The 23,354-nt window shown below is 44.3% G+C and overlaps 1 protein-coding gene across 1 annotated transcript in view; it reads right to left on the bottom strand.

The window, feature by feature from the left end:
- LOC132772965 (BPI fold-containing family B member 3-like) overlaps positions 1–23,071 on the bottom strand; it is a 35,176-nt gene extending 12,105 nt beyond the window's left edge. Inside the window, exons 1-4 of the mRNA XM_067468292.1 lie at positions 22,975–23,071; positions 8,910–9,062; positions 6,685–6,748; positions 4,951–5,014 (exon numbers count right to left, since the gene is read on the bottom strand). Of these exons, the coding sequence (XP_067324393.1) occupies positions 4,951–4,953 (3 nt within the window). The 5' untranslated portion in view covers positions 4,954–5,014; positions 6,685–6,748; positions 8,910–9,062; positions 22,975–23,071. The remainder of the gene's footprint in view (positions 1–4,950; positions 5,015–6,684; positions 6,749–8,909; positions 9,063–22,974) is intronic.
- Positions 23,072–23,354: the final 283 nt, after the last annotated feature.

Raw genomic sequence — 23,354 nt, 5'->3', positions numbered from 1 at the left:
GGCATAGATAGTAAACAGCCTGGGAGAGGTTAAATAGGGTTTTTTTCCTACAGAGAAAGTACAGTTCATCAAAGTCAGGTACCAGTCCATTGAGGACTAGACTAAGAAAGCCTTGAAGTGTTGTTTGAACCATTGAAGATTTGTTGTTTGTTCCATAATAAAGACTTTGTTGTATCATTAAAGACTCTAAAGACCATCACTTCAGAAAAATCCCTGAGAACCTCTCTTTGAGGTGCCCTGGCTTCCCTCTGGGCTTAAAGTATATGTCCTATAGAAAAGACAGCTGTTACAGGCCCAGCACGCGACAGAACACGCCTAGTTTGGATAGTGAGGCTGAAGTGATCAATGAGGGCGAGGTACAAGATGGAGACACTTTGGGCAGTGTAAATCCTACAGGCTTTGATTTAGAGGCTGAAAGGGAAAAGCCAAGTTCTCATGAGAAAGTTTCTGTCAGACGGAAGGAAGAAAACTCACTCCCTTCTCCTTCTGGCCCGAGTTTGCAAGAGAACGCAACACCTGGTCGGGTCAATGATAATAGCCGCGGTTTAGAGATAAGCCAGAGCCACAGGGAGACTCAATGTTTATGTAGGTCCGAGAGAATTCGACAACTGAAACCAAAGTTTAGAGTTAGCCGGAATCAGTTTCTGGGATTTAAGAGTGGCAATATAATTTTTCCAAGAAAATTTTTTAAAAATATCTTCAAACCAATTAAGAAGAGTTAGGGTTTATCGACATAATTGCTCAGGGCAATTAAAGTAGTATCAAACTGCATTATTTCTAGCATGCAGGCACACCCAGCATGGTGTTGAATGTATGGTTTTTCAATGTGTTTCGATGATTAAGAATGGCGTTCATATGTATTCAAGATGGATTCTGTTATGTTCAATTATGTGTTGGAATTGTTATTGTAAGAGACAGAGAGGTACAGAGAGAAGAGACCTTGACAGAAGTTAGATAACAAGTTTCTCTGCTGGGAAGAAAAAGGGAGTTTCCAGCTTACAGCCAGAGAGCCCGATAAGCAGATGTTCTGAAACTGTATTGAAGCTGTGCTTTGTAGTTCCTGATTTTGCCCGCTTAGATGTAGACGTGTGTGAATGTACTAAGTAAACTTTGTGTTATTTTAAAACTGGAAAATTGCAGAGTCCTGGAATTTTTGGAGTCCTGTGTCTGTTTGATCTAGCACCTCTTCCGCTGCGCACACGCCCCAGATTTTTACTCTGATATTGATCCCTTATTTACAGGGTTATTACAAAAGAATGCCCCGATTTCAAAAATCCATGATAAACTTTTTAGTGAACGCATACGTATGAAACATTCATCAATGTGAAAGGGAAGTGCTCAAGTTCTTTTTCACACTCAAAGATATTCAATATGGCTACTGTTCCATCTTCCAGGAGTATGGTTTACATTGCCTTTTAGCTGCATGGGATAGCATTCCTTTGCTATCCCAGGGTTGCTGCAGACCCAGCAGCACCCTGGAAGTTAAACAGTATCAGAGTCTGGAAAGTCAGGCTGCAGGACCTCTGCAGTTATTGGTTTAGAAAGTATCTCTTTGGGTTTGGAGTCCGCCCTTTTTCCTGGGGTTGAGATCTCCATTTTGGAATCTCCCCTGCCTCCTTCAGTAGAAAAAAAAAGCCTCAGATGTGCTGTTGCTCAGGCAGGAAGCTCTGAAAAGCCATTGTGAGTACAATTGAGATAGATAGATAGATAGATAGATAGATAGATAGATAGATAGATACATTGATACATAGATAGATAGAATAGCAATTGAGATATTGAGGTAGATAGATAGAATAGCAATTGAGTAAATGAGTAATTGAGTTATTGGGTTATTTAGACAGAGAAAGAAATCTAGTTATTAAGAAAGGCAATTGAGATAAAGAGAAGCTTATTGAGATACTATAGCTATTGAGGAAAGCTATTGAGTAATTGAAAAATAGAGAGAAATAGTTATTGAGTACTATTGAGCATTACTTCATCTCCAAAGCTAACCTTGTTCTTAGATAGGGGAAGACCAGGTCTTTCTAACCATAGCAGCTCAGGGTTAGGGTGAAAGATCCCAGGATTTTTCTACCATTTGGAGAAAAGTTACCTCAGTAATTGAAGGAAAGGGAAAGAAAGAACATCTCTATGGTTTCCTAAATTGACTGTGTTGTAACTTTATCAAGCTGTGCCAAGTCGGCCAAGGACTTTGGAAATAAATATTTTCTTGATGTTCATATATTGACTGGCATCAGTTGCTGAAAGTATTGAGTTATTGCTTCAAAGAAAGACCCCCAGCAGTTCACCCAGATAAAGAGAGAAGCACATCTTAGTTTTAACGTTATAGCTTCTGGGTGTGACGGCACAGCTACCATCAGTCATGCGGCACACATCTAAATGGTAGTCCACCTCCTGCCACACACGTTACAACATGTTGCAGTTGATGACACTCACAGCTCTGGTGATTAGTCTCTTTAGCTCATTGGTGGTCGTCAGCAGAGCTGGTACATACACATCTTTAACATATCCCTATAAGAAAAACCTAATGACTTTTCTATCTGGCATTGGTTTCCAATGCATTCTTAACACTCATTGCACAGTAATTTTGGACTTAGTAATTTGAAACTGTAGGACATAGAATGGCTTCTCCTGCTGAACTGCAGCCATTTTGCAATGCTGGACATGCGGACACTGCCTGGTGACTACCTGTGCAATTACTCCATTCAGGCGGCATTTTTTGTTGTTCATTCGTTCAGTCGTCTCCGACTCTTCGTGACCTCATGGACCAGCCCACGCCAGAGCTCCCTGTCGGCCGTTACCACCCCCAGCTCCCTCAAGGTCAGTCCAGTCACTTCAAGGATGCCATCCATCCATCTTGCCCTTGGTCGGCCCCTCTTCCTTTTGCCTTCCACTTTCCCCAGCATCATTGTCTTCTCTAGGCTTTCCTGTCTCCTCATGATGTGACCAAAGTACTTCAACTTTGTCTCTAGTATCTTTCCCTCCAGTGAGCAGTTGGGCTTTATTTCCTGGAGGATGGACTGGTTGGATCTTCTTGCAGTCCAAGGCACTCTCAGAACTTTCCTCCAACACCACAGCTCAAAAGCATCGATCTTCCTTCGCTCAGCCTTCCCTAAGGTCCAGCTCTCACATCCGTAGGTGACTACAGGGAATACACATCCGTAGGTGACTACAGGGAATACCATGGCTTTGACTAGGCAATGGATCTTTGTTGCCAGTCTGATGTCTCTACTCTTCACTATTTTATCGAGACTGGACATTGCTCTCCTCCCAAGAAGTAAGCGTCTTCTGATTTCCTGGCTACAGTCTGCATCTGCAGTAATCTTTGCACCTAGAAATACAAAGTCTGTCACGGCCTCCACAGTTTCTCCTTCTATTTTCCAGTTGTCAATCATTCTTGTTGCCATAATCTTGGTTTTTTCAGGCGGCATGTAGGTGGACAAAAATTGAAGACTTTCCCTTTCTGAAAGTGGGGCATTCTTTTGCAGTAACCCTGTAAAATTGTTAGGGAATAGAACAAACTTGGTTTCTTGTGGAAGGACTTCCATAGTTGATCCTGTTGTGACGGCGCGAGTGGCGCCACCTATGTGTAAAACTTTAAAGTGCCCAAACTTGGGTATAACATGCCCAAACTTGCCTAGTTTGTAAATGTATAGTCGGATTGATTGATTATTTGTAGCTGTCAATCAATGTTGTTTGCATCTGTTGAATTGCCTCCCCTGCTTAATTGTTTGGCTCCTCCCCTTCCTGGGGAAGAGGGCAGGGCTTTCTTCTCATTCCACCATCAAACATCTCAGCAGATGGACGTGAAAAAGGACTTGGCTCTAAAAGCCCTTGGATAAGTTATATCTCATTACCAATTCTCAGGTTTTACCCTTGGGACTCATAACTTCATGCCCAGTTCACTCTGGACGACGTTGAGGAGGCCCAAGCGCCCTCAAACCGGTCCTTTGGCATCAAAAGGAAGACTCTGTGCCTTCAACATAGGCCATTGGGCTGGGGGTTGTGTTTGTTCCAACTTTCACAGCCATTGAGGAAAGAGGGGACAGGGAAAGCTTCTCAGCTGCAAAACTCCTTGGACCCAGGGCTTCAGAGACTGTAACGTATATTTTCCTTGTCCCTTTTGAAATATCAAGATTAATCCCCCAGAAAGATAACTCTTTGTCAACAATAAATACCATTTCGAGTTATCTGTTGTGTCCTGGTCTTTGGGAGTTCCAGTTCCCTAAAGGAGGGCAAGAAGCAATCTCCTGGGGAAAAGATGTCACGTCCAAGTCTCTTTCACTAAGAGCTACAGCCCCAGGCACGACAGCATACCTGTCTTGCATACCTAGCAATTTGGTAGCAGGGAATACCCTTCTTGGCCGATGTTTGGCAAAGGCCCTGCTCACCAAAAAAGATACCTGGCCAATTCAGAGCAAGGCTGAGTCTGTAACAATGGCCTAAACAGTGGAGCCAATCCTTTGAGAGTGATGAAATGGATCATATCCCAAACCTTAGAGACTCTGGGACTACACTGTCTGTTTTTGAATACCAGGAAGTTGAAGTACAGGAGCCATTCTGGAGGAAGTGCAACCTCGTGCTTTCCATGCTCATCCTTCAAGCAAAGAGGAGAGAAGCCTAGCGCTACGTGTGAAGGGGACAAAGAAAGCTTATTGGAACAGAGAAAGAAACTAAGGAGTGAGACCAAGGGAAAAGATGAGAGAGAAAAACAGAGTTCTTGATACACATCTTAGTTTTGCTTCTTTGTAGGAACGCTTCACATCCACTCATTCCCACCTTATGTGCTTGATCCCTCCCCACAATATTCCAAACCAACCTTCATCTCCAGAAGTTACTCCTCTTGAAATTTCCCAATGCTCATGGGAGCACTGCCCACTACAGCAGGGTTTTACATGTTAGTGAAAGTCAGCAATGTTAATAAGTCTAGGGAGGGTTCAAGCTTCTCACCATTTACAGAGTCCAGCCATTTCAGCTTCACTTCATCACAGACGTGCTGTGCAATGGGACATAACTGCAGGATGAAGAAAGAGAATAAGAACCAGTGGAAAGTCACATTTCCCCTTGCAGTTTGGCTAAGCGGCCTGTGATGGCGCAAGTGGTGCCACCTATGTATAGAACTGTTAGTTGTAAGACTTAAACTGTTGTATCATGTTTAATCCTGCCCCTTTTTACCCTGCTTATGTATAGTTGTATGGATTGATTTCTTGTAGCTGTCAATCAGTACTGTCTGGCTCCACCTCTTCCTGCAAGAGGGGAGAACTTCCTTTTTCTCTTCATTCTGCCTTCAGAGTTTGTACCAGATGGATGTAAGAGACTTGATTCTAAAGGACCCTGATTTAAGTTACCTCTTAGGTTTTTTACCCCTGGGACAATGCTTTATGTCCAGATCGTCCTGAGGAGACCCAGGCGCCTTCATGCCGGTTCTTTTGGCACCAAAGGAAGATCCTGAATCTTCAAAACATAGGCCATCTGAACTGGGGTTGTGGTTTGCTCCGGCATTCACAGCCATTGAGGAAGGAGGAAACTTGGTGAGGCTTCTCAGCTTCAAACCCCTTGGACCCAGGACTAATTGAGACTGTAACGTATGTTTTCCTTCACCCCTCTAAAGTTTTCCAGCTCATTGCTTTGAAGAAATTACTTTATGATAAATAAAACTTATTTTGAGCTATTTACAGCGTTTTGGGTTTTTGGGAGTTCCAGTTTCCTATAGGAGGGCAAGAAGCAATCCCCTGGGGAAAAGATGCCACGTCCACCCCTCCTTTATTGAGAATAATAGCCCCCAGGCACGACGGCACACGGCCCTTGACCCATTATTAATGCATCTGTGTTGCCAAAGGCTTTTATGGCCAGAATCACACTCTCTTCCGGACTACAGCTCCCAGCATCCCCTAGACCAGGCCCTTTAGGAGAGGAGGTTGACCCAAATGCACTGCTTCCAAGATGGGAGTTTTTTTTTTCCTTAGATTTCTTTGAGAGCATCCCAGTCCCTCTGCATATTTCCAATTTCCTATTCCTGGACTCCAACTCCCAGCAATCCTCCAGATAAATAGATTAGATAGAGGTAGGTAGGTAGGTAGGTAGATCAGGAGGACTGCTTGGAGTTGCAGTCCAAGAATCATAGAATCATAGACTCAAAGAGTTGGAAGAGACCTCATGGGCCATCCAGTCCAACCCCATTCTGCCAAGAAGCAGGAATATTGCATTCAAATCACCCCTGACAGATGGCCATCCAGCCTCTGTTTAAAAGCTTTCAAAGAAGGAGCCTCCAACACATTCCGCAGCAGAGAGTTCCACTGCTGAACGGCTCTCACAGTCAGGAAGTTCTTCCTTATGTTCAGATGGAATCTCCTTTCTTGTAGTTTGGTAGAGAAGGAAGAAAGGGGAGAAAGAGGAAGGGAAAGAAAAGGTTGGTGAAATGGAAGGGAAGAAGAAGAGAAGAGAAGAGAAGAGAAGAGAAGAGAAGAGAAGAGAAGAGAAGAGAAGAGAAGGAAAGAGAGAGGGAAATACAGAGAGAAAGAAGGAAGACCAAGAGAGGGGGAAGGTTGGCCACAGCAACACATGGCGGGTACAGCTAGTTCCTAATAAATTTGGTGTCATCCGCAAAAGTGATCAGCATGCTCTCTCATCCATGTTTTGGGTATTAATGCCTTCCCATCCCTTGCTGATAGACAGGCGCCTTACTTGTCGTTGTAAATCTGCCGCAAGAGACTGCTTGACTGTTGATATCTGTGATGATGAAAGCACACTGCAAAATAAAGCAATAAGCATGAGAACTGTAGCATTCACAGGGCAAGGGAAAACCTCTAGAGTGCAATCAAATAGAAATAACAAGGGTTCTTTGGAAGACGGCATGTTGACAGCTGAAATAACACATTTATCCCATAGGCCTTTTACTTTTCGTTCAACCCTCGTAGTAACACTATTTATTAGAAAAAACCTAGCACAGTTGATGCAGGGTGAACTACAACTTCCATCCTGTTGACTCAGTCCCCCAAACCCCTGCAATCTGTTCAGTTGCTAATCAATACCTTTGTATTGTCGAAGGCTTTCATGGCCGGAATCACTGGGTTGTTGTAGGTTTTTTTGGGCTATATGGCCATGGTCTAGAGGCATTCTCTCCTGACGTTTCGCCTGCATCAGAGGCACTTTGGAATAGCCAAGTTTTCAGGCTCTTCAGGGTGGGCGCTTACCTAATATCTCTGGAGAGCAAATTCCAGAGCCGGGGGGCCACCACAGAGAAGGCCCTCTCTCTCGTCCCCACAAGTCATGCTTGTGATGGAGGCGGGAGCAAGAGAAGAGCCTCTGTGGAAGATCAAAGAAGTTGTGTGGGTTTGTAGACGGAGATGCGGTCGCGCAGGTAGGCGGGTCCCAAACTGTTCAGGGCTTTGTAGGTCAAAACCTGCACCTTGAATTGGGACTGGAAAATAAACGGCAGCAAGTGGAGCTCCTTAAACAGGAGGGTTGACCGCTCTCTGTAATTCGCACCAGTTAGTAATCTGGTTGCCGCCCGTTCGACCAGTTGGAATTTCCAGGCCATCTTCAAGGGCAGCCCCACGTAGAGCGCATTGCAATAGTCCAATCTAGAGGTAACTAAGGCGTGGACCATCGTGGCCAAATCCGACTTCACGAGGTATGGTTGCAGCTGGCGCACGAGTGTCAATTGTGTGAAGACCCTCCCAGCCACCACCAACACCTGAGCTTCAAGCGTTAGTGCTGAATCTAGGAGGACACCCAAGCTACCTGTGTAAGTGGACACCTCTGCCACATACACATTTTTCACTTTTATTATGTGTATAGATAACCACCTAAACAGGGCTCTACAGACCAATGGATACTCCACCTCAGACATCAGAAGAGCTGCAAGACCAAGAACAAGCCACGAGAGTCAAGACAGAGACCCACCCAGAGGAAAAGTGTTCTTGCCATACATCAAGGGAACCACTGACCGCAGAGGGAAGCTGATGAGGAAACACAACATACAAACTATCTACAGACCCACCAAGAAAATCCAACAACTACTACGTTCAGCAAAGGACAAGAGGGATCCTCTCACTTCTGCAGGAGTCTACTATGTACCACGTAGCTGTGGACAAGAAGTCTCCATAGGGACCACCAAATGCGGCATTGCCCAAACACGCATCAAGATTAGGAACATGAAAGGCACTGCAGACTCCTTCAACCAGAGAGGTCAGCCATAGCAGAGCACCTGATGAACCAGCCTGGACACAGCATATGATTTGAGAACACAGAAATGCTGAACCACTCTCACAACCACCATGTCACACTACACAGAGAAGCCATTGAAATCCACAAGAAGCATGTGGACAATTTCAACAGAAAGGAAGAGACCATGAAAATGAACAAAATCTGGCTACCAGTATTAAAAAACTCTAAAATTACAACAGCACAACAACAAAGAGGAAACAAACAAGGACATCTAATCACCTCTCAACAAAAGTTTGCTCTAGGCACTGTCAGGCCATTATATGCTAATCAAGGTGGTCAGTTGAAACATTCACACCTAGCTCCAGCAGACAAGAGTCCTTTGTCCCACCCTGGTCATTCCACAGATATATAAACCCTTTTTCCTGGTTCTAACAGACCTCACTACCTCTGAGGATACTTGCCATAGATGCAGACGAAACGTCAGGAGAGAATGCCTCTAGAACATGGCCATACAGCCTGAAAAAACCTACAACAACTCAGTGATTCCAGCCGTGAAAGCCTTTGAAAAAACAGAGTTAGATACTGTCCATTGAGAGTGCATCTGCACTGTAGGGTTATTACATTTTGAACCTTCGACAATACAATTCTGTGATAGCTTTCTCAGTACCAAATGAAGATAATGACTCGTCGTTCGCAGCACAAAGAATAGGAACACTTGCAGGAAAAAAACACATACTCACCCACCCAAGAGCTTGACATCAATGGCCCCAAGTGTGATCCCACAAGAATGAATTATAAAATCGAATTGTCCATCAGAAAAGTTGGTTACTCCTACTACAAATTTCACATGCACATCAAATGAAATTGTGACCGCACTGGAAAGTGGGAGGATTCTAAAACACACAAACACAAGAATACACTCCTTTACAATGTGATACTTACAACACAGCATTAAGAAGCAGGCATTTTATCAATTCAACATCAAATGGGGGGAAAATATCTCATTTAAGAATGCTAATAATACCTTTATTTTTGCACTCCGCCTCCATCTCCCCAGAGGGACTCAGGGCAGCTTATAGAATCATAGAATCAAAGAGTTGGAAGAGACCTCATGGGCCATCCAGTCCAACCCCATTCTGCCAAGAAGCAGGAATATTGCATTCAAAGCACCCCTGACAGATGGCCATCCAGCCTCTGTTTAAAAGCCTCCAAAGAAGAAGCTTACATGGGAATGAGCCCAATCAACATAGTTGAAATATAACACATAAAATACATCAATGGCAGCATAAAACAGAATAAAACAACTGTATAACAAAGTGTAAGCACAACCATCAAACCACAAGCAATGAACCTGCAAAATAATCAATTTCTGGGCATTGTGAGCATAGGGCTGATGGATAAACTGCCTAAGTCAAATGGTAACAGTAGGGATAGAGGGCAATGTAAGAAGGAGCATTATAACTTCGGGTACAGAACAGTAGTACAATACAGGACAATATTTTGCGTCCTGGCTGGGCCAAGTTATCTGGGGAGTTGTCTTCTCACAAACACAATGGATCACAATGCCCAGTGTGGAACACATCTCACCACACTAAAACAGTGGATGTGGCTCTTAATGAGACATGCTGCATTATCATGGGGTGTCTGCGCCCTACACCACTGGAGAAATTACACTGCTTAGCTGGTATTGCACTACCTGACATCCGCCGGGAAGTGGCAGCCAATAGTGAAAGGACCAAGGCAGAGACATCTCCAGCTCATCCCCTGTTTGGGTATCAGCCAGCACGTCAACGACTTAAATCCAAACATAGTTTTCTAAGATCTACAGAGACACTCGCTGGAACACTTCAGCAAGCGAGAGTCCAAAAGTGGCAGGCTCAAACCCAGAACCTCAATCCATGGCTGATACCAAATGAGAGACTCCCTCCTGGGCACACAGAGGACTGGGCGACTTGGAAGGTGCTGAACAGACTGCGCTCTGGCCCCACGAGATGCAGAGCCAACCTTCAGGAATGGGGCCACAAAGTGGAATCCACGACATGTGAGTGCAGAGAGGAGCAAACCATTGACCATCTGCTGCAATGCAACCTGAGCCCTGCCACATGCACAATGGAGGACCCTCTTATAGTAACACCAGAGGCACTCCAAGTGGCCAGATACTGGTCAAAGGACATTTAATCAACTACCAAGCTTGCAAATTTTGTGTTTTGTCTGTTTGTTTGTTTTGTTCTGTTAGAAATGTAATACAATTGACTGGTTGCCCTGACACGACAAATAAATAAATCTCCCCAGAGGGACTCAGGGCAGCTTATATGGGGATGAGCCCGATCAACATAGTTGAAATATAACACACTAAAATACATCAATGGCAGCATAAAACAGAATAAAACAACAACGTTATAACAAAATATAAGCACAACCATCAAACCACAACCAATGAATCTGCAAAATAATCAATTTCTGGGCATTGTGAGCATAGGGCTGATGGATAAACTGCCTAAGTCAAATGGTAACAGTAGGGATAGAGGGCAATGTAAGAAGGAGCATTATAACTTCGGGTACAGAACAGTAGTAAAGTGCAAGGACAATATTTTGGGTCCTGGCTGGGCCAAGTTATCTGGGGAATTGTCTTCTTACAAGCACAATAGACCATCTACGTTTTAAGTCTTTGGAGAAGATGGACAGGGTGGGTACCAGCTAGGGCTGGGCGGTTTCGTTTCATAATTTCGTAATTCGTTAAAAATTCGTTATTTTTTTTTATAACGAAGCGATATTGAACCATTCAGGAGCAACTAAAAAACGAAACGAATTTTTCCAATTCGTTTCGTAATTGTTCCGGAATTCATTCGTTATTGATTCGTAAATGTTTCATTATTATTTCCGCATGTCTGGTGCAAGTTTTAGGGTTGCTGTTTGTTTTCTCAGTGAAAAAAATATATAATTATCACACCAACAGCCAACAACAGAGGGAGAGGGAAGCTTCAGAAGTTTTTTTAGCGTATTGCGCGATCGCGGCCGCCATTAACGAATCAATTCGTAATCGATTCGTAATTGTTTCGAAATTGTTTCGTAATTTCCGAAATTTCGTAAATATCTAACCCTTTTTTAAGGAAAATTTCGGAATTCTTTTAAATAACGAAACGCAAAAACCCCCTAAAAACGAATCGAGTTTAGAAACAAATTTTTCCGTGGTTGCCCAGCCCTAGTACCAGCCTAATCTCCCTGGGGAGGGACTTCCAGAGCCGAGGGGCCACCACCAAGGTCCTCTCTCTCATTCCCACCAACTGTGCCTGTAACAGGAGATCTTAGAGATCGTGCAGGTTTGCAAGGGAATATGTAGTCACAAAGATAAGCAGGTCACAAACCATTTAGGGTAGTGTTTCTCAACCTGGGGGTCAGAACCCCTGAGGGGGTCATGAGGGGGTGTCAGAGGGGTCACCTGGGTTAGGTGTCAGGATTATTGAATGTATGCATGTATGTTTTTCAATGAGTTTCAATATGTTTAACAATGGTGTTCATATGTATTCAAAATGGATTCAGTTATGTTCAATTGTATGCTAGAATTATTGTTGCTAGAGGCAGAGAGAGTAAAGACCTTGACAGAAGTTAGATAACTCAGTTTCCTGCCTGGGAAGAAAAAGGGAGGATCCAGCCAGAGAGAAACGAGATAAGCAGATGGTCTGAAAACTGTTGTGTGCTGTGCTTTGCAGTGTTCAAGATGTAGTCCGCTTGGAAGTAGACCTGTCTTAAGATGTGCTAAATAAACTTTGTTATTTTTGAAACTGAAAACTGCAGTGAGTCCTGTTTTGCGTCTGTGTGATCTGGTAACCTCAATTCCGCTGTGCATAGACCCAAGGGTCTCACTCTGATATTAGGAACCTTCTCTTCCTTTTTGGTGTTGGTGAACTACAACTCCCAGAATTCATAAACAGCCCCCCCAGCCCCACCAGTATTCAATGTTGGCCAAGTAGGTAGTGTGCCAAGTTTGGTGCAGATCTATTGTGGGCTCTTTGATTGTAGGTGTTGTGACTCAGCTGGACTCACAGAGTGATGGTGTCAATGATTCTGATGGGGATGATGAGATTCAGATTCAGATTCAGAGTCAGATGCAAAGCAAGGATGTTCCTGTGTTAGACGAGGAAGACCAGGACCAGGGGGCAGAAGTTCAGTTGTTTCCCACAGCAAGGGTTGACGCTGGGCAAAGTGAAACTACTGAGAGTGAGTGCCTGATGAAGGAAGGGAGGAGGCAGGAAGGGAGGATAGTTCTCAGCCAGCTAACGAGGGATTTGACCTTGATGGGGCTGGTGGTTTAGATAGGGCTGATCGATTGGAATTGAAAGTGCAAAGGAGTGTCAGGATCACCAGGAGGCGAGAGAGAGAGAGGCCCAGGGTCATAGAAACGCCTTCATGTTGTCCAAAGAGTATCAAACAGGCTGTTTGAATGTGCCTCAGTGTTCCATCTCCCAGGAGTTTGATTTGCATTGCCCCATAGTTGTAGGAAATAGCACTCTTTTTTGCATGTCTTCCAGGGTTGTTACAGTCTCAGCAACACCCTGATAGTTAACCATTAACAGAGGCTTGAAATCAGCCTGCAAAGCCTTTGCTGCTGTTGGCTTGCAAAAGTATATTTTTGATCTTGAGACCGCCCCTTTTCCTGGGGATGAAATCTCCATTTTGAGAAGCTCTTCTGCCTTCTACAGTATACCAAAAGACTCAGATGTGCTTGTGGTCAAGTCAGGCCAGCTCAGGCAAGCCATCGTAAGTATTAACCTCTTGCCTTTAAAACTAGTTCTGAGTTTGGATAGGGAAAGACCTGCTCTTTCTAAAATAGCAACTCAGCACTAGGGTGGAGAATATCCCAGGATTTCTCTGCCATTGGAAGAAGGTCTAACTACTTCGTCTCCAAGCTAGCTTTGAGTTTAGATAGGGAAAGACCTCTCTACCATGACAACCCACCTCAGTATTCTTGCTAAGAAAACTAAATGGATCTAAAGATCAACACACCCTAGGAACCTGGAATGTAAGATCTATGAGTCCTTGAAGCGACTGGCTTGACTCTGAAGCAGTGGGGGTGGTGACTGTCAACAAAGAGCTTCGGCATGGGGTGGTCCATGAAGTCACGAAGGGTTGTCTACATGCTTCTTGTGGATTTCAATGGCTTCTCTGTGTATTCTGACATGGTGGTTGTGAGCGTGGTCCAGCATTTCTGTGTTCTCCAATAATATGCTGTGTCCAGGTTGGTTCCTCAGGTGCTCTGCTATGGATGACTTCTCTGGCTGAAGTAGTCTGCAGTGCCTTTCATGTTCCTTGATGTGTGTGTTGGGCAATGCTGCTGCGTTTGGTGGTCCCTCTGTAGACTTGTCCACAGCTGCATGGTATACGGTAGACTCCTGCAGAGGTGAGAGGATCCCTCTTGTCCTTTGCTGAACGTCGCATTTGTTGGATTTTCTTGGTGGGTCTGTAGATAGTTGTATGTTGTGTTTCCTCATCAGCTTCCCTCTGCGGTCAGTGGTTCCCTTGATGTCTGGCAAGAACCCTTTTCCTCTGGGTGGGTCTTCATCTTGACTCTCGTGGCTTCTTCTCGGTTGTCTTCTGGTATCTTCTGATGTCTGAGGTGGAGTCTCCATGGGCCTGGAGAGCCCAGTTGAGGTGGTTCAGTTCCTCTTGAGGGAGGTGGGCTTCGCATATTCTTTTTGGACAGTCTGCCAAGGCTTTGATGGTGCTTCTTTTTTGACTTGGGTGATGGTTGGAGTTTTTCTGTAGATATCTATCTGTGTGTGTGGGTTTTCTGTAAAGATAATTGATTTCTCTAGACCAGCGTTTCACAACCTGTTGGTCAGGACCCCCTGGTTGCCAAAGACCATCAGAAAACACAGTATTTTCTATTGGTCATGGGGGTTCTGTGTGGGAAGTTTGTCCCAATACTATCCTTGGTGGGATTCAGAATACTCTTTCATTGTAGGTGAACTATACATCCTAGCAAATACAACTCCCAAATGTCAAGTCTATTTCCCCCAAATTCCATCAGTGTTCACAAATGGGCATATTGAATATTCGTGCCAAGTTTGGTCCAGCTCCAACATTCTTTGAGTCCACAGTGTTCTCAGTGGATGTAGGTTTGGAAGCTTTTAAGCAGAGGCTGGATGGCCATCTGTCAGGGGTGATTTGAATGCAATATTCCTGCTTCTTGGCAGAAAGGGGTTGGACTGGATGGCCCATGAGGTCTCTTCCAACTCTTTGATTCTATGATTCATGATGTGGCCAAAGTACTTCATCTTGGCCTCTACTATCCTTCCCTCTAATAAGCAGTTACCCTCAAACTCCAGCAGTGTTCACATATGGGTATATTGAGTATTTGTGCCAAGTTTGGTCCAGATCCATCAGTGTTTGAGTCCACAGTGCTTTCTGGATGTAGGTGAACTACAACTCCAAAACTCAAGGTCAATGCCCACCAAACCCTTCCAGTACTTTCTCTTGGTCACGGGAGTTCTGTGTGCCAAGTTTGGTTCAAGTCTATCATTGGTGGATTTCAGAATGCTCTTTGATTGTAGGTGAACTATAAATCCCAGCAACTACAACTACCCAATTGTCAAGGTCTATTTTCCCCAAACTCCACCAGTGTTCACATTTAATATAAATATAAAGAATATAATGATAATATAATATTATAATATAAGTATTCTGGTGGCACAATAGTGCTACAAAATATAATATAAATATAAAGAAATAAGACCTCCAATTTTTCCCTGTCCACTTTCTATCCCATCCCCACACGTAAATTTCTGTCTCCCCCCCCCCTTTCTCTCTCTCTCTCTCTCTTTTCTATATTTCATGACTGTATAAAGAATAAATTCTTCACAATGAAGATGATTTATTTCTTTTCAAGTCACAAAAGTTTACTAGTCTAGATCAGTATATAAAGCTCTAATCTACTTTAAGGATCTGGGAGGGATCGGTTCCTCCTGACTTTGGAATGTCTGTTATTTTGTCAGTTAGGATCTGTCAGTTGGGGTTTAGCACTATTATTATCTATCTATATAAATAAAAATGTAATGTTCGTTGGTGTTATTAACAGAACTCAAAAACCACTGGACGAATTGACACCAAATTTGGACACAAGACACCTAACAACCCAGTGTATGTCCTTCACTAAAAAAAATGAAAAATGAACAACAACAAGACCTTGACATTTGAGAGTTGTAGTTGTAGTTGCTGGGATTTATAGTTCACCTACAATCAAAGAGCATTCTGAACCTCACCAACAATGGAATTGAACCAAACTTGGCACAAAGCACTCCCATGACCAACTGAAAATACTGGAAGGGTTTGGTGGGCAGTGTCCTTTGGTTTTGGAGTTGCAGTTCACCTACATCCAGAGATTGCTTTGGACTCAAACAATGATGGGTCTGGACCAAACTCTACACGAATAGGTGATCAGCTGAAACATTCACAGCTAGCCCCAGCAAACAAAAGTCCTTTGTCCCGGTGGATGTCAGGTGGTGCGATACCGACTAGACAGTGTAATTTCTCCCGTGGTGTAGGGCGCAGACACCCCGTGATAATGCAGCATGTCTCATTAAGAGCCACATCCACTGTTTTAGTGTGGTGAGATGTGTTCCACACTGGGCATGCATACTCAGCAGCGGAGTAGCACAGCGCAAGGGCAGATGCCTTCACTGTATCTGGTTGTGATCCCCAGGTTGTGCCTGTCAGCTTTCGTATGATGATGTTTCTAGCGCCCACTTTTTGCTTGATGTTCAGGCAGTGCTTCTTGTAGGTCCAAAGTGACTCCCAGGTATTTGGGTGTGTTGCAATGCTCCAGTGGGATCCCTTCCTACCTAGCTCCAGCACCCTGGTCATTCCACAGATATATAGACCCATTTTGCCTAGTTCCAACAGACCTCACTACCTCTGAGGATGCTTGCCATAGATGCAGGCGAAACGTCAGGAGAAAAATTGCCCCCAGAACATGGCCATATAGCCCGGAAAAACCTACAACAACCCATCTACACGAATACTCACTATGCCCAAATGTGAACACTGGTGGAGTTTGGGGAAAATAGACCTTGACATTTGGGAGTTGTAGTTGCTGGGATGTATAGTTCACCTACAATCACAGAACATTCTGAACCCCACCAATGATAGAATTGGGCCAAGCTAATTGGTTTATTGCTTTATGGCTGTGTGTCGGAGCAGTTTTATTGCCTCGTCAACCAACAATCAACATAATACACAAAATCACAACTTTATTAGTCTAGATTAGATCAGTATGTAAAGGGATTTTGTAGCACTATCGTACCACCAGAAGCTCTAATCTAACGTCCTGTCTCTTTAAGGAACTGGGAAGGATCGGATCCTACTGGCTTTGGAAGGGCCTTTATTTTGTCAGTTAGGATTTGTCAGTGTTTAGCACTGGAAGGAAGTATAGGAAGGTAGAAGGTGTACAGAAATTCACATCAGGGTTGTATTAATTGAAGTCATGTCAGAATTGCATTTAAGTTAGACTACAGAATTGTATAATGCAGTGGTACATAAAGTCATGTTGAAATTGCATTGAAGGAGACGCAGTTTTAAAAAAGGGATTTTCACGGATGCCCCCAAGGATTGAAAATCCCACCTGCCTGCTTTTGCAGAGGACGTTTTGTTTGCAAAAATGTTGATGTGTAGAGAAAGAGCTACCAAGGACCAATGTTGGACACAAATGACTCCCTAATTCATCCCTTAATTTCCCAGCCGTCTGAAGTACCGAACTAGAGATGCTTTCCAACTGAGTGTTCATGGCCAGAGAACAAGAGACGATAGTTGTGCCATCGTTAAGATCCCACATGTGCCTTCCTCTCTGTTAGAATTATAAAGAGCCAATGGATATCTGTATAGCCAGCTTAGACCAATGAGATAATTGATTGCTGTAGACCAGCGTTTCTCAACCTGGGAATCGCAAGGGGGTGTCAGAGGGGTAAAAAAAAAGACCATCAGAAAACAACAGTATTTTCCTGTAGTTTGAAGCCATTATTCCACTGCGTCCTAGTCTCCAGGGCAGCAGAAAACAAGCTTGCTCCCTCCCCCCTATGACTTCCTATCACGTATTTAACATGGCCCTCATTATGTCTCCTCTCAGTCTTTTCTTCTTCAGGCTAAACATACCCAGCTCCTTAAGCCGCTCCTCATAGGGCTTGTTCTTCAGACCTTTTATCATTTTAGTCACCCTCCTCTGGACACATTCCAGCTTGTCAGTATCTCTCTTCAATATGGCTACCCTTCAATTGTGGAGCCCGGAATTGGACACAATATTCAGGGCAGAATATAGCATGTGGAGCATGACTTCCCTGGATCTAGGCACTATTGATGCAGGCCAAAATCCCACTGGATTTTTTTGCCACCACATCACATTGTTGCCTCGTGTACACCTTCCTCCCCACGAGGACTCCTAGATCTTTTCCACACGTACTCCTCTTGAGCCAGGCGTCCACCATTCTGTATCTTTGCATTTCATTTTTTCTGACTAAGTGGAGTCTCTTGCATTTGTCACTGTTGAACTTCATCTTGTGCTAGGGAGACCTTTTTGTTGTTGTTCATTCGTCCAGTCATTTCCGACTCTTCGTGACCTCATGGACCAGCCCACGCCAGAGTTCCCTGTTGGCCGTCACCACCCCCAGCTCCTTCAAGGTCAATCCAGTCACTTCAAGGATCCCATCCATCCATCTTGCCCTTGGTCGGCCCCTCTTCCTTTTTCCTTCCATTTTCCCCAGCATCATTGTCTTCTCTAAGCTTTCCTTTCTTCTCATGATGTGGCCAAAGGACTTCATCTTGGCCTCTCATATCCTTCCCTTCAGTGAGCAGTCGGGCTTTATTTCCTGGAGGATGAACTGGTTGGATCTTCTCGCGGTCCAAGGCACTCTCAGAACTTTCCTCCAGCACCACAGCTCAAAAGCATCTCTCTTCCGTTGCCTTCCTTATGGTGCAGCTCTCACATCCATAGGTGACTACGGGGAAGGAATACAATTGCTTTGACTATGCGGATCTTTGTTGCCAGTGTGATGTCTCTTCACTATTTTACCAAGATTTGTCATTGCTCTCCTCCCAAGAAGGAAGCGTCTTCTGATTTCCTGGCCACAGTCTGCATCTGCAGTCATCTTTGCACCTAGAAATACAAAGTTTGTCACGGCCTCCACATTTTCTCCCTCTATTTCCCAGTTGTCAGTCATTCTTGTTGCCATAACCTTGGCTTTTTTTATGTTTAGCTGCAACCCAGCTTTTGCGTTTTCCTTTTTCTGCTTGATTAGAAGGATCCTCAGCTCCTCCTCGCTTTTGGCCATCAAAGTGGTGTCATCTGCATATCTAAGGTTGTTAATGTTTCTCCCAGCCATTTTCACCCCAGCCTTGCATTCGTCAAGCCCTGCACATCGCATGATGTGTTCTGCAAACAAGTTGAATAGGTTGGGGGAGAGTAGACAACCCTGCTGCACGCTTTTCCCAATCTTGAACCAGTCAGTTGTTCCGTGGTCAGTTCTGACTGTTGCTACTTGATCCTTATACAGATTCCTCAGGAATCATAAAATCATAGAATCAAAGAGTTGTAAGAGACCTCATGGGCCATCCAGTCCAACCCATTCTGCCGAGAAGCAGGAATATTGCATTCAAATCACCCCTGACAGATGGCCATCCAGCCTCTGTTTAAAAGCTTCCAAAGAAGGAGCCTCCACCACACTCCGGGGCAGAGAGTTCCACTGCTGAACGGCTCTCACAGTCAGGAAGTTCTTCCTCATGTTCAGATGGAATCTCCTCTCTTGTAGTTTGAAGCCATTGCTCCATTGCGTCCTAGTCTCCAGGGAAGCACAAAACAAGCTTGTTCCCTTCTCCCTGTGGCTTCCTCTCACATATTTATACATGTCTATCATGTCTCCTCTCAGCCTTCTCTTCTTCAGGCGAAACATGCCCAGCTTCTTAAGCTGTTCCTCATAGGGCTTGTTCTCCAGACCCTTGATCTGCTTCCTCCTCCCTGTGGCTTCCTCTCACATATTTATACATGGCTATCATATCTCCTCTCATTCTTCTCTTCTTCAGGCGAAACATGCCCAGCTCCTTAAGCCGCTCCTCATAGGGCTTGTTCTCCAGAGAGAACAAGGTGATTGGGTATGCCCATACCACCAAGAACTTGCCACAATTTATTATGATCCACACAGTCAAAGGTTTTAGAATAGTCAATAAAACAGAAATAGATTTTTTTTCCTGAAATTTGTTATCAATAAGGGTCAAAATTTATTAGTAAGTTTTAGATGGGAATGTCATGCCACCAGAAGCTCTGACCTACTGCCCTGTCCCTTTAAGGATCTCGGGGGGGGGGGGGGGCTCTTTGGAATGTCCGTTATTTTGTCAGTTGGGATTTGTCAGTTAGGGTTTAGCACTGGAAGGAAGCAGTAGGAAGTTGCACAGAAATTCACATCACCTCCGGATTGTATTAATTCAAGTCATGCCAGAATTGCATTTAAGTTGGACTAAAGAACCACATAATGCAGTGGTACATAAAGTCATTTTGGAATTGAATTGAGATTTTCATGGATGCTCCCAAGGATTGATAATCCCACCTGCCTGCTTTTGCAGAGGATCTTTTGTTTGCAAAAATGCCGGTGTGTAGAGAAAGCGCTGCCAGGGACCAGAGTAGGACAGAAAGGACTCCCTAATACTCCCTTAATTTTCCAGCCGCCTGAAGTACCGACCTAGAAATACTTTCCAAATGAGTGTTCATGGCCAGAGAACAAGAGACTATAATTGTGCCATCGTTAAGATGCCACGTGTGCCTTCCTCTCTGTTAGAATCATAAAGAGCCAATGGACATCTGTATAGCCAACTAAGAGCAATGAGATAATTGATAGCTGTAGACCAGCGTTTCTCAACCTCTGGGGGTCACGAGAGGGTGTCAGAGGGGACACCAAAGACCATCAGAAACACATAGTATTTTCTGTTGGTCATGAGGGTTCTGTGTGGGAAGTTTGGCCCAATTCTATCATTGGTGGGGTTCAGAATGCACTTTGATTGTAGGTGAACTATACATCCCAGCAACTACAACTCCCAAATGTCAAGGTCTATTTTCCCCAAACTCCACCAGTGTTCACATTTGGGCACATTGAGTATTCATGCCAAATTTGGTCCAGATCCATAGTTCTCCATACTTTCTGGATGTAGGTGAACTACAACTTCACAACTCAAGGTCAATGCCCACCAAACCCCTTCCAGTATTTCCTGTTGGTCAGGGGAGCTCTGTGTACCACGTTTGATTCACTTACATCATTGGTGGAATTCGGAATGCTCTCTGATTTTAGGTGAACTATAAATCCCAGCAGCTACAACTCCCAAATGTCAAGGTAGTAAAGTTTCTCGATTAGTCCACTGACCATATCAACAGTCAAAGACAAAAAGCAAGAAAATACACAAATAGATACCAATCCCCGTCCTAAAACAGCTGCATCAGGTCCAGTTTGGCCAGGCAAGGGAAGAAAGCATGCCATCCTCCTTCTCTATGTGAAGGAACAATCTCTCCCTTTCGATCCCATATCTGAGCTTCCATTAGTGATCTCAGGAGAAGTGATGGTGCACCAGCAAGCTTTCCATGACACTCTTAAAGGTGTTATAGAAGTGGTGGCAGCAGCATCAAAAACAAAGGGTGAACCAGGGGTGGTGACATACAACCGGTCCAACTGGTTGGAGTGGACAACAACATGGTGCCACGTGTTGCACTCCAGAACAGGAATTAGCCCCTTTGACTATATTTATTATTTGCTATATTTATATACCGCCGTTTCTCAGCCTAGCCGGCGACTCAACGCGGTTTACAACATAATATAACAATCAACAGTATACAGTTAAAAGCATAAAAAACATAAAAAACATAAAAACACAATTCATACATCAATACCAATCCAGTTCGACTCTTAACTAAAAACGTGATCCAGTTCGTCATCCATGTTGCCAGTCCTTTAGTCAGTTACCATTCGTTGCATTGGGTTAACCAAATGCCTGCTTAAACATCCAGGTCTTCAATCTTCTTCGGAATATCATCAATGAAGGGGCTGATCTTACCTCCAAGGGCAGGGCGTTCCATAGCCGCGGGGCCACCACAGAAAAGGCCCTGTCTCTCGTACCCGCCAGCCGCACCTGTGAAGCAGGCGGGATAGAGAGCAGGGCCTCCCCAGAAGATCTTAGGGTCCTGGCGGGCTGATAGGCCGAGATACGTTCGGATAGGTAAGTTGGGCCAGAACCGTTTAGGGCTTTAAAGGCCAACGCCAGCACTTTGAATTGAGCCCGGTAGCAGATCGGCAGCCAGTGGAGCTGGTGCAGCAGAGGAGTTGTATGCTCCCTGCGCTCCGCTCCCGTTAGTATCATTGCTGCCGAACGTTGGACTAGTTGGAGCTTCCGGGCCGTCTTCAAAGGCAACCCCACGTAGAGAGCGTTGCAGTAGTCCAAACGGGATGTAACCAGAGCGTGGACTACCGTGGCCAAGTCAGACTTCCCAAGGTACGGGCACAGTTGGCGCACGAGTTTTAACTGTGCGAATGCTCCCCTGGTCACCGCCGAAACCTGGGGCTCCAGGCTCAGCGATGAGTCCAGGATCACACCCAAACTGCGAACCTGCGTCTTCAGGGGGAGTGCGACCCCATCCAACACAGGCTATAACCCTATACCCTGTTCGGCCTTGCGACTGACCAGGAGTACCTCTGTCTTGTCTGGATTCAATTTCAATTTGTTCGCCCCCATCCAGACCGTCACAGCGGCCAAGCACCGCTCAATACACTCACTCAATACACTACTTGTTGAGTGAAAGAACAATCCTTTTTTTTATTAAAGCTTAGCAAAAAAAAAAAAACCAGTAGAAATAAATGCTTACAAAGATAGATTAGGTTCCAAAAAGCAATAAGGCATTCAAAGGCAGCCGGATAAAAGAGTGTCCAAACGTAACAATCAAAAACAATATCCAAAAAACATGAACATATAATCCAAGGCAATGATATTCAGACAGGAATCACACAAGAAGCAAGAACCATGAAAGTGAGACCACTTGAGCAGGGATTCCATGAGGCTATACTTGGTTTCCAAACGTTGCCTGATCTGACAAGATTTTCTACAGACAAACCTTAAATCCCAAAAACTGGTTTCGCTTTCCAGCAGTCTTTGACTTTAATTGACGAATTCTTTTGGATCTACGTAAACATTGGGCCTCTTGTTGATTCTGGCTAATCTCCAGCGGGCGATTCTGCTTATCTGACTCCTCATTAACTTTAGTAGGTGTCAGACTGTTTTCCAAACTAGAATCTGGAGAGCTCACAGATGGAGGGAGTAAATCTTTCTCCCAATGCCCGACAGAAGCATTCTCATGAGAATCTGACCTTTGTACCGAAACCTCTCTATCAGTGTCTGCATGAAACTCATTGACCAAAGTGTCTCCACCTTGCAATCAGTCCCAGCATCCCCCACATCAGAAATAACAGGGAACTGATTTCCCTCCTCACGACCCATACCAGACCCAGAAACATCAGGAGACTGAAACACATTCACAGGTTCAGATACATCAATCACAGGCTGAGTCCCAACACCACACTTGATTTCGCTTGATGCTTCTGGCCACCATCATGGCTGACCTGAGCATAATGCTCCGGACTCTTTCCAGAATAAGCAGCCAATGTAGACACACCCTGAGTCTGTGTATGCTTATAAATGCTTGTAACATGACTTAAAGACCAAGACTTATTTTCTCTTTCAGTGGCAAAATCTGTTTATTTTGCAACCAGAAAGTAGGTTCACAATACTCACATGTTGCCGATAGTTCCCAGATGAAGAGACCAACTCACTTCTGCTTTCTCATTAAGGAAGACCAGCTTATAACTAGTGAGGGCAACTTCATCAATTATGAGCCTGAAGAAAGAGATTGAATTCAATGAGAAAAGGGATGTACTTAGACAACTTTGGTAGCAGAATGAAACTGGAGTTGCTGTAATGTTATTTTGTGGCCAAAGGAAGTGACAAGAACCTCATCTACACTGACTTTTTAATACTGTGTCAAGCTATCTCCAATACATAGTGGCTAGACTACATATGCCGTGAAAATGTTGTGCGATGTTTTTTATACCCAATAGAATCATAGAATCATAGAATCAAAGAGTTGGAAGAGACCTCCTGGGCCACCCAGTCCA

This window comes from Anolis sagrei, chromosome 4, assembly GCF_037176765.1.
Source record: "Anolis sagrei isolate rAnoSag1 chromosome 4, rAnoSag1.mat, whole genome shotgun sequence".
NCBI classification, from domain to species: Eukaryota; Metazoa; Chordata; class Lepidosauria; order Squamata; family Dactyloidae; genus Anolis; species Anolis sagrei.
This window is presented reverse-complemented; position numbering and strand designations above follow the sequence as displayed.